This window comes from Microtus oregoni, unplaced genomic scaffold, assembly GCF_018167655.1.
Source record: "Microtus oregoni isolate MIOR12 unplaced genomic scaffold, Mior012 000048F_ref0000485, whole genome shotgun sequence".
Taxonomy (NCBI): Eukaryota; Metazoa; Chordata; class Mammalia; order Rodentia; family Cricetidae; genus Microtus; species Microtus oregoni.
In genome coordinates, this window is record NW_024543222.1 from 9,895,234 (window position 1) to 9,906,070 (window position 10,837).

Consider the following 10,837-nt stretch of genomic DNA (forward strand, 5'->3'; position numbering starts at 1 on the left):
GCTAGCTTAGACCCGAAATAATCACACAGAAACTGTATTAATTAAATCACTGCTTGGCCCATTGGCCTAGCTTCTTTTGGTTCTTATATTAATTTAACCCATTTCTATTAATCTGTGTATTGCCACCATGTGACAGTGGCTTACTGACTAAAGTTCCCAGCATCTGTCTCCTGCAGCTCCATGGCTTCTCTCTGACTCTGCCCTACTTTCTCCCAGCCTACAGCCTAGCTTTCTCCACCTAGTTCTGTTCTTCCCTGCCATGGGCTCAAAGCAGTTTCTTTATTCATTAACCAGTAAAAGCAACACATAGACAGAAGGACCTCCAACAACATTCTGTTACTGAACGATAGCTAAGGTCCTTCTTTGGTTGCCCAGAACTATTCTTGCTACTAACTCTATCTGTCTGTCTGTCTGTCTGTCTGTCTTACTCTCAACTACCTAGATAATTCCTAGCAGCAGATCATCATTGTGTAATTTTCTGAAGAGCTCTAACCCTTAAGCTAGTTTTGCTGGCTTCCCATCATAGTGCTGCTGCTCACTAGCAGGGAGATAGTGGATAAAATGTACCCAATCCCCGAGTTTTTTATATAGCTTATCTCTACAGTGACAGAGAGAATCAGTGTCTCTACAAGGGCATTAGGAATAAAGGAGTTAATTTACTAAGTGCCCAGAACAGTGCCTGCCACATTGTGCTAGAGATAATATGAATCTCTGTTGTTGTTCACTCTTGATAGTGGACTACCTGGCTCTTCCTAATTGTTGCTAGTCAAACACATTCTTGCCTTGGGACTCTGCACTTGCTCTTCCTTCTTTTTGAAATTATGTTTTCTAAATATTTAGGTTGTTGCTCCTTCACATTTTTAGGTTTCTGCTCAATTATCAAATTATTACTATAACTTCCTCAGTGGCCCTATGTAAAAAGAGTATGCAATAATTTCTTGTTTTATCTTGTATTATAAAAATATAATATATTTTATTATATATTTAAATGCATATGAATATAATGTCCATGTTTCTCCTGCTAAAATGCACAGACAGAGGCCAAGGGTTTTGTTTCTTCCCCTTACTGATCTGTCACTGGCATTTAAAAGTGCCTCTCACACAGGGGATTCCCACTGTCTAAGTGATAAACTTCAAACAAGTAAGCATCTAAATCTAGTGACAACTGTCATGTAGATCTCCTGGTGTCCCCAATGGAGACCTGATAAGGTATTACCACTGAAGGGACTATAGATGGGATCCTCTCAAAGACTATGAAGTGAAAATTTCCTCACATGTAAGAATATTTTGATCATTGGTGTCATTCCTTAAGGAAAATGCATATCTTCCAAAGACATATATGCTAAATAGCAGAGATTAACAAAATATAACATAAGAAAAACCCAATACTAGGTGAATTTGGTATGCATTCATATTATTGATATTTATTTTTATTTCAACCTTTATTTGAGAAAATTTACTAAAATCCTTGAAATCCATCACTTACCTGTAGAAACCCCATGATTCCTCTTGTGTGAACTCCATATATATATATATATATATATATATTCATGACATTTTTCTGCCCTGTATTTATTTATTCAATTTATCTTTTGCTCATTTTAATAATTTTATTTTGGTGTATACAACTTTGAGACTTTTCTTGACAATAAACTGTGAGTCTATGCTCGTTGTCTTTTATCGATTTATCTGTTTTTCAGTGAAATGCAGCTTTAATCTGGAAGAATACAGCCTCTCTCAGTGCACGCTGGACAAAGTGAGTCAACTCGTTTGGCTTCGTGTCGTGACTATACATTCATGAGAGGACATGGCTTTTCCCTGTTGGCTGCAGGACAGCCAACAGCTCAGTAACCATGCTCCTGCTTTGTCTCCTGTGTAGGTGTTTTTAGAACTTTCGAAGGAACAGGAGCTGGAAAATGTTCACGAAGAAATTGATACAGCTGTGAGATGGAAACTGCTCCCTCCCTTGGATGAACCGTGACGTCTCAGACCTAGGCTCTGCCAACCGAAAACTAATGTTTTCTGCAGTAACTAGTAGGGTTAATCATTTCAAAGATGTTTTCATATCAGTGCTATACACATTCCATCTGCTTAGTGAACCACAAAGTAAAATTTATAATAATCCATGCCCTAAAACTTAGAGGCTATAAGGAAATACAAAATAGTAGTAAAGGACTATAGAAACAAAACTATAAACTCAATTTTGAAAAAATATTTATTCGTAACAATGATTGGAACATTCACTTGATGAGGGAGGTGAGGAGCATGCTCAGTGCCCTTAGCTGCATGGGGACTTCATGGTGGTGGACAAATATAAAATTTATGACTCTTCTTTTTCATAAAGTATGAGATATTATTTTTCCTCAAACCTTTCCAGGGATTATTTCAACAGCAGTAGAAATGATAAGGCCCTGGACCCACAAATAGGGACATATCTTGAACACAGCTCAAATACAACCTTTGAAAACAAAGGGATTCACAGTAATAATTGTTCATTTAAGAATGTTTTAAATACTAATAGCATGTTCTCGGGATTTCCTTCATCTCTTCACAAATAGTGTTCTGTATATTTGATATTAATTTCAGTCTATTTTCTACTTATATTAGTATATGTACATATGTGTACACTATGTGGATGTCTCTCATATGTCAAATTTGCGTGTTATTTTAATTTGCCCTGATATATCTATGTAACACCAACACCAGAAAAAATATTTCAAATGTTAGACAGTATTCCTACTCTAATTTTATATAGCTTACATATAACATTTTTCTGTTCACTAAATTTTTATAGGTGCTGGAGAGATTGCTCAGTGGTTGAGTGCGTATGCTCTTGCGAAGAACCTGGGTTCAGTTCCCAGCACACACATGGTAGCTCACCACTGTCTGTAACTTCAGTTCAGAGGATCTGATGCCTCTTCTATTCACACATGGGCTCCTGAACACATGTGGTGCATAGACATACACTCAGGTACCACGTATACAGAAAACAGTTTTTTATAAAAGAGTATTTGTATAATGGAGAAAATACAGAAATTAGAAATTAGATTAAATTCAATAAAAGAGCCCCTATAGTTCCTTCATATACGTCATTTGTTTACATTCTTTGAGCTATGTCTATAGAGTGGTTACTGTGTTTGGCACACACATTTCCTAACTACACGCTGACTTGTATTTACTGATGCCACAGTGACATATTTACCTGCTTTCAAATTTAGGATGCTGTTGAAGCATTATATGTTTGCATTTAGGTTTGTGTTAAGGATAAGCTTTGCTCATTGGTTTTTGCCTTACTCATTACCCATTTACAGGATTCCTATGTAATGGACCAGGTTAGGTGCGTGTTTGGCAGTTGGATACCACTGTCTTGGAAGACTGCTCTGTTAAAGAGCCAAACATCTTAAGTGCTTACTTGTCAGAGGTGAAGGAATTGTATTTTAAGTATTATGGATTTTAAATTAATAAAAAAACTTATGTTTAAATTCCTACCTGGGACTGATATCTAACATATTGGATAGTGCAATTCCAAAGTAAATCAGTATTTTGGCCTCATCTTCAACTGTGAGGTTTATAGGAAGCTTAGCTGTGACCATGCTTCTCTCCTCCGAATAACATTTTTTAGATTTTTAGCTCACCGTTATGTTTACTCATGACTCTTTGCATCAATATTTATTTCACTTACAAATAGATTTGTAAATTTTGAGTATGAAGCTACTTTCTTCTGAGTAAAATTGTTAGTAGCCCCTTCAGAGACAAAAATCTCAGGTGTTTTTTTTTTTATTTCGTGTGTGAAGATTGGCTCACTCAACTCTTCTACAATGAATCATATTTTAGCTGGGTTATCAAATTTGTACTTGTCTTTGATTGTTTATCAGGTTATTGATTAACTTTTAATGATTCCATTCCCTGTGTATATTGTACTTTGATCCCTTTTCCTCTCATTACCTTCTCTTGTCTCCCTCCCATCCCACTGGACTCTTTCTGCTTCCCACCTAATTCCTGTACTATGTGTGTGCATGCATGTGTTCACGCTTGCATGCACACACTACTGAGTTGAACTAGGGCTAGATAAATGAGCAAAGATGGGGTTATTTATCATAGCATTGGCAATTTATCAGTCAGTTGCTACACTGAAAAAACATCTTGCCCTCTGTCCTGATTGGTTTTGTTGTTGTTGTTTTGTTTTGCTTTGTTTTTTGTTTGTTTGTCGATTTGACACTTGTCATTAGGGAAGAGGGAACATACACAAGATTGGCCTGTATGCTATTATATGAGGGCATTTCCTTCCTTAATGATTAATACAGGAGGGCTCAACCCACTGGGGAAGGTATTGCCTCAGAATGTGTTTCTGGATGGTAGAAGAAAACAGGCTGTGTAAACCACAGTGCAGCTGGTAAGCATTCTTCCATGGTCTCTGCTACAGTTCTTGTATCTAGGATCCTGCCTTGAGTTCCTGCCCTGACTTCTGTCAGTGATGGAATGGGACTTGAGAATCGTAAGATGAAATAAAACCTTTCCTTCCAAGTCGATTTGGTCATGACGTTTTATCTTAGCAATAGAAATCCAAAGTAAAACACCCTTCTTCTGCAACTGTAGCTGTCAGTAGCTCCCCAGGGAGAGGAAAAGACCTTCGAAAGCCCATCCGCATTCAGATTCGTAAATATATATTGAAGTATCAACTCAGAAACAAATTGCACTTTTATGCTAAGTAGAACCACCTACATCAGCAGGACATTTTTTTTTTAACAAAACCTGAGAGCTATTATCACAAGTAAATAATTTTCGGATCTCTTTAATGCGTATTTCTAGAATTAACATTTTAATCAGTTGCTTACCACATATATTGCCAGTCTTAAAATGTTCTGTTTCACACACAGAATTCTCTCAAGTGAAATTTTGCTTCATATTTAAGCATCATTTCAGTTTTATTATTTTTATAAAAATTATCATATAATGTATTTGTTCATATTCTTTTCTTCCCCTATAACTCATCAAATATCATTTACTCATACAATTTCATATTATTTCTCTTTAAAAAAAACTCAAATCCCTAAGACACAGGGGGTTGTTCATGAGATCTCTTTTATTTCCCTTTCCTAGGGAGATCCACGAGTTCCCACAGGGCCCTAAAAGGAGTCATTTTATTGCTATGGTTGTTTAGCAGACTCATCTAGCCTAAGGCTCTTGGCCTCATTAAGATGAGTTTCATCTCATGGAGCAGCCCTTAAATCCAGTTTTAAAAAGTGGTTGATTGTTCCCATATCATTTGTGCCACTATTACTAGGTCATGACAGCTTGAAAGCAGGATGTTCTTGTAACACACAGGGTTTTAGCCGAGTGTGATATTGATGGCTTTTCTACTCTTGACCACGTCTAGACCCTTCCATTCGATGCTTTCCTAAAATATAAACTCATACAAATGGAACTTAAATGGAGTTACCACATAATGGGTGAGACAATGCCCAACTAGACATCATAAGCTATCAAATAAAATCTCTAGAACCAGGAATGGGTTACATCGTTTTGAACTATTGGCCAAAGAGGTCCTATAGATGCCCCCTCAACGATCACATTATTGACTACTACCAGTACTATGGGTTACCTTCCACAACGTGATGGGAAGACCCCTTTGCTGAAGAGACCACATAGTTATAGCATCAAGCATGGCGGAAGCAAGCTGGTGCTCAGCTAGAAGCTTTGTCCCTACTAGCGAGAATCCCTTCAGCTTTCACCAGCTCTGCATATGTGCCTTCTTCAAGGTAGAACTATTATCGTATTTCTTCTGCAACCCTTCTCTGGACCACATTAAAACAAAATCAGAAACAGCCCTTTGTTTATTACTTGATTTCTCCCGTATTTTGCATCTCCCTCTTCACTGTCCCTTTAAGTTTCATCCTTAACAAAGGTAAAACCAAGCTAGGCCTGGTCCTCTCACCTAGTGCAGCACTGGGGAGGGGGAGACAAGAAGATCAGTGTGCGTTTAAGGCTGGGTTAGTTAGGAAGATCCTACACTTAACAGCAGCAGAAAATACACAAAGAACCTCTTGACCCAAAACTACTTGTTTTTAGGTGCCATCCAAATCTTTCAAAGCCATACTGCTAGAAAACCAATAGATATTTTTCTTTTGTTTCTCCATTTCATATTCTTCACTATACACATAAACTCAAATCACTTATCATGAGCAACTTTCATGTGAAGGCTATGTGGTAAATACAATACAAATTCTCTTATTTATTTTTTTAAATTTATTTTAAAAAACCCATCTTTTGTCATTTTACATGCCCAATCCATTTCCCACTCCATCCCCTCCTCCTGCTCCCTCCACCTTCCTCCCCTCCAATCCCCCCATCCCACCACCACCCACTTCTCAGAGAGGGCAAGGCTTCCCATAGGGAGTCAACAAAGTCTAGCACATTGCTTTGAGGCAGGACCAAGGCCCTCCCCACCTATATCTAGGCTGAGCAAGGTATCCCTCCAGAGAGGATGGGTTCCAAAAAGCCAGAACAAGCAGTAGGGATAAATCCTGGTCTCACTGTCTTTGGCCCCACAGTCTGCCCCAGTCATACAACTGTCACCCACAATCAGAGGGCCTCATTTAGTCCTACGCTGGTCCCCTCACAGTCAGGCTGGAGTTGGTGAGCTTCCATTAGCTCAGGTAAACTGTTTCAGTGGGTATTCACATCATGGTTTTGACCTCATTGCTTGTATTCTTACTATTCCCTCTCTCTGACAGGACTTTGGGAGTTCAGCCCAGTGCTCCACTGTGGATCTCTGTATTTGCTTCCATCAGTTGCTAGATAGTGGGTTCTATGGTGACAATTAAGGCACTCATCAATCTGACTACAGGGCAAGGTCAGTTTGAGTACTCTTTCCTCTATTGCTTAGGATCTTAGCTGGGGTCATTCTTGTAGATTCCTGGGAATTTCTCTAGTGCCAGGTTTCTTGCTAGCCCCACAATGGCTCCCTCAATCAAGATATCTCTTTCTTTGTGCCCTGTCTCTTTCCTTCCCCCATCTCATCCGTCCCATTCCTTCTAGTTCTTCCTCCTCCCTTTCTCCCCCCCTCCTCTCCTTCCACGTTTCCTTCTCTCCCCCACCCCCACTTTCCCAGTTCTCAGGAGATCTTGTCTCTCTCTCTCTAAAAAAAAACAAAAACAAAAACGATAAGACATTGTAAACAATCATGAATGTTCTGGGAACAGAACCCAGGTCCTCTGCAAGAGTGGCCAGTGCCCTTAACCCATCTATCTCTTCAGCTCCCTTTATTGATTCTTTAACATCATCTGGATTTTTACACTCTGTGGGAAGAGATGAGTGTTCCCAGTCTATAAGGAAATGAGTTGTACGCAGTATCCATTGTAGATGATAAGAGTACTTGGCCATGGTATCCAACCCTCAGAGGATTCGTAAAGAGGTATTGTAGAGTCGAGAAACGATCAACGCTGGCCTCCAAAGGTCTCATTCTTTGTCACTAGGAGAGAGCCTGTGGAGAGTAGGAGTGAAGTCTACTAAAGACAAGAAGTAAATAAATAGAATTGGTACAGTCACAGCCCACTGAGCTGGAGTTGTAGATGAGTCAGCACCAGACAGCAGGCAGGCCGTCATCAAGGCATTCCTGAGTGGAACACAACAAAAAGCATGTCTCAAGATTGTTTATTTGGTGTGGAAGAGGGCTGTATTCTGATTTCTAAGGGGCAAACAGGCAAAAGATAGAGGCGTGTAATGTGTCTCCATTACCTAATAAATTTCCAGGAAAAGATTAGAAGTGAAGCAATATTTGACAAAAGGACTTATTTGAAAATTTCCCAGCACTTCAAAACCACAAGATCTTTATAAATGACTACCAAGTTCCATACAAGACAAAACAAAATCTACATCTGAACTTGTTGTGATATTCCATATGATTGTGGTGAAAGATATATATATATATAAAGATATATATATATATATATATATATATATATATATATATATATAATTTCCAAGTAAGAAAAACAAAATACCCTGCAAGAGGACAGGGAACTGAGCTCGCGTCCTCTGCAAAACCAGCAAGCATTCTTAAATTGTGAGTCATCTCTCCAGCACTTATACAGACATTCTTATCATCAATACTATAGGAAATAAGAAAAATCACATTATTTTTAATGTAGAGAAGACACTAACTATAACCAAAACCCAACAATAGAATTTAAGAGCAACATTTGATGAGTCTTTCCCGTTTTTTCCATATTATTCCTTAAATACCAAAGATATTTCTTAAATTGTTTTTAAATTGTATGTGCTTGTCTGTGCACCATGTATGTGCCCATTTCCTGTGGCCAGAAGAGGACATTGGTTCCCCTGGTACTGGAGTTACAGATGGTTGTTAGTCACTATGTGGGTGATGGGAATCAAATTCAGGTCCTGGGGAAGAGCAGCCAATGTTCTTAACCATTACTATAGCCCTAGATCCCAAAGATTAAATTTTAAAATGATTTCTGTTAAAATGATGTATATTATCGTGTCTGCTTTGGATCTCATAAATGTGGAGACTCAGGCTTTTAGGGCAAATTCTTTGCTCTGCACTGTAAAATAAATAGTGTACAGGTGAAGGGATCCACAGAAAGGCACAGAGAAACACAGTCTGGGTAAAAATGAAGAACTGGAAAGCACCAGGGATGAATTAAGACATGCTTAAAACCACATGAGTGGAGGAAACCGATTCACCATTTTAAAGGCTTGTATTTATTTTATAAAAGTAAAATTTAAAAAATCAAATTAAATAAAAGGGGAAATTTTATTAAGTTGCTTAAAAAAGGAAATCTTCCATATAAAATATTGGTTCTTGATCAAAATATATCTGAGAAATAATAGTTGAAGTAGAGGGATGAAATAGATCGTTAAAAGACTATTTCATGGGAAAAGTCCATGAAACGGAATCAAGTTTAATTTGATTAATATTTGTCTATAAATATTTATTTGTTTTCATTTTATGTGTGTGGGTGCTTTGCCTAAGCCACTGCTTCTCAACCTGTGGGTCACAGCCCCTGGGGGTGAAATGGCCTAAGGCCATGTGCATATAGGATGAAAATTATAGTTATGAAGTATCAACGAAAATAATTTATGGTTGAGGGCACCACAACATGGGGAATTGTATTGGGGAAGGGGCTCATAACGTTGGTAGTAAGGTTGAGAACCATTGGCCTAAATACATCTTTACTTCACATGCATGCAATGTCCACGGAAACCAGAAGAGGGCATCAGATCTCTCTGGAACTGCCCTGTGAGTGCTGGGAACCAAACTGGTCCTCTGAAAGGGCAGAAAGTTATAGTTATCACTGAGTTATCTCTCCAGTCCCTTACATATTATGTTTTTTTATTTTTTGAGGGTTTGTGTATAGTTTATTCAGTGAGTTATGGAAGGAAAGGGAAGGAGGGAGGGAGAGAGGGAAGGAGGGAGAGAAGGAGGGAGGGGGTGCTGCAGCCATCTCTTCGGAAGAGAGACGGGATCACATATTATATTTTAAAGAAACAATATATAGTTAAGAATGATATCAGACAAAACCTGCATGTATGTTGTTCAACTGGGTCTGAGGAAAGAGGGAATATATTCATTTCTAAGAAATAATACATTTTCTAAAAGACAAGATCGCCTGAGTAAATTGGGAGCATGGGGACCATGGGAGAGGGTAGAAGAGGAGAGAAGGGGAAGGAAGGGTAGTGGAGAAAAATATATAGTTCAATAAAAACAATAAAAAAATGAACTAGGAGAAGATTCTGGCCCCACTGCCAGGGATTCTACAAACGGACTAAGCCACACAACTTTCACCCACATGCAGAGGGCTTAGTTAGGTTCCATACAGCTCGCCAGCTGTCAATCTGGAATCTGTGAGCTCCCACTATCTTGGGTCCACTTTCCCTGTGGATTTCCGTGTCGTGATCTTCGCCCCACCCATGGGAGTCCCTATTCTTTCTGAGGAAGGGATGAGGGGTGGGGTGGGGGGGGAGGTAGAGGGGAGCAGGAGGAAGGTAAGGAGGGAGAACTGTGTTTGGCATGTAAAATGAATTAAAAATGTAAAATAAAATAAAATAGAGCTGGGTGGTGGTGGTGCACACCTTTAATCCCAGCACTTGGGAGGCAGAGGCTGGCATATCTTTGTGAGTTCAAGGCCAAGCCTGGTCTACAAGAGCTAGTTCCAGGACAGGCTCCAAAGCTACAGAGAAACCCTGTCTCAAAAAAGAAAAAAGAAAAAAACTAAGAATGCAAAAAAGAAATAAGACATTTTCTAAATTATAATCTCTGTGTACAAAATGTTAGCAGTGTGATTAAATGTGCTAATGCGTGTTCTGTAGAAGGCACCAGACATACAGAAACAATCACAAGGCTTGTTGTTCTCATGGATTATGAGTTCAATCTGGTTGTGCAGACTTTGCTGAGCAATTTCTGGATCTAATATAATTAGCAAACAAGTAATTAAGCCTAAATAAATACCGAAGGAATATTTCATATCTTTGTGATGCTTTGTCTTCCGTGCACACAAGAAGTTCATGATAATGTAGCCATTGCCTGCTGCAAACATTTGACAACACGGGGAACAGGACATACTGAAAAACAGTGGTTGTCTACAGAGAAACTTGCTTCTTGGGATTGGATGTTAATGTATCAATCTCTTCCTCCCTCCTTGCTCCTACCCCCATAAGTGGTGGAGCGCAGGGGGCGGGGGTACATCGCATGTGTGTACACACTCAGATAATTCAGATAAAGGCCAGAAGACAACCTTGGCTCTCATCCTTAGAAACATCCCCCACCTCCAGACAGGCTAGCCAACAAGCCCCATGGATACTCTTGTCTCCCCCC

At 39.0% G+C, this 10,837-nt stretch overlaps 1 protein-coding gene across 1 annotated transcript in view; it reads left to right on the forward strand.

The window, feature by feature from the left end:
• The window catches only part of Abca6 (ATP binding cassette subfamily A member 6), a 66,339-nt gene extending 61,826 nt beyond the window's left edge, over positions 1-4,513 (forward strand). The window contains exons 38-39 of the mRNA XM_041635807.1: positions 1,701-1,756; positions 1,880-4,513. Of these exons, the coding sequence (XP_041491741.1) occupies positions 1,701-1,756; positions 1,880-1,981 (158 nt within the window). The 3' untranslated portion in view covers positions 1,982-4,513. The remainder of the gene's footprint in view (positions 1-1,700; positions 1,757-1,879) is intronic.
• Positions 4,514-10,837: the final 6,324 nt, after the last annotated feature.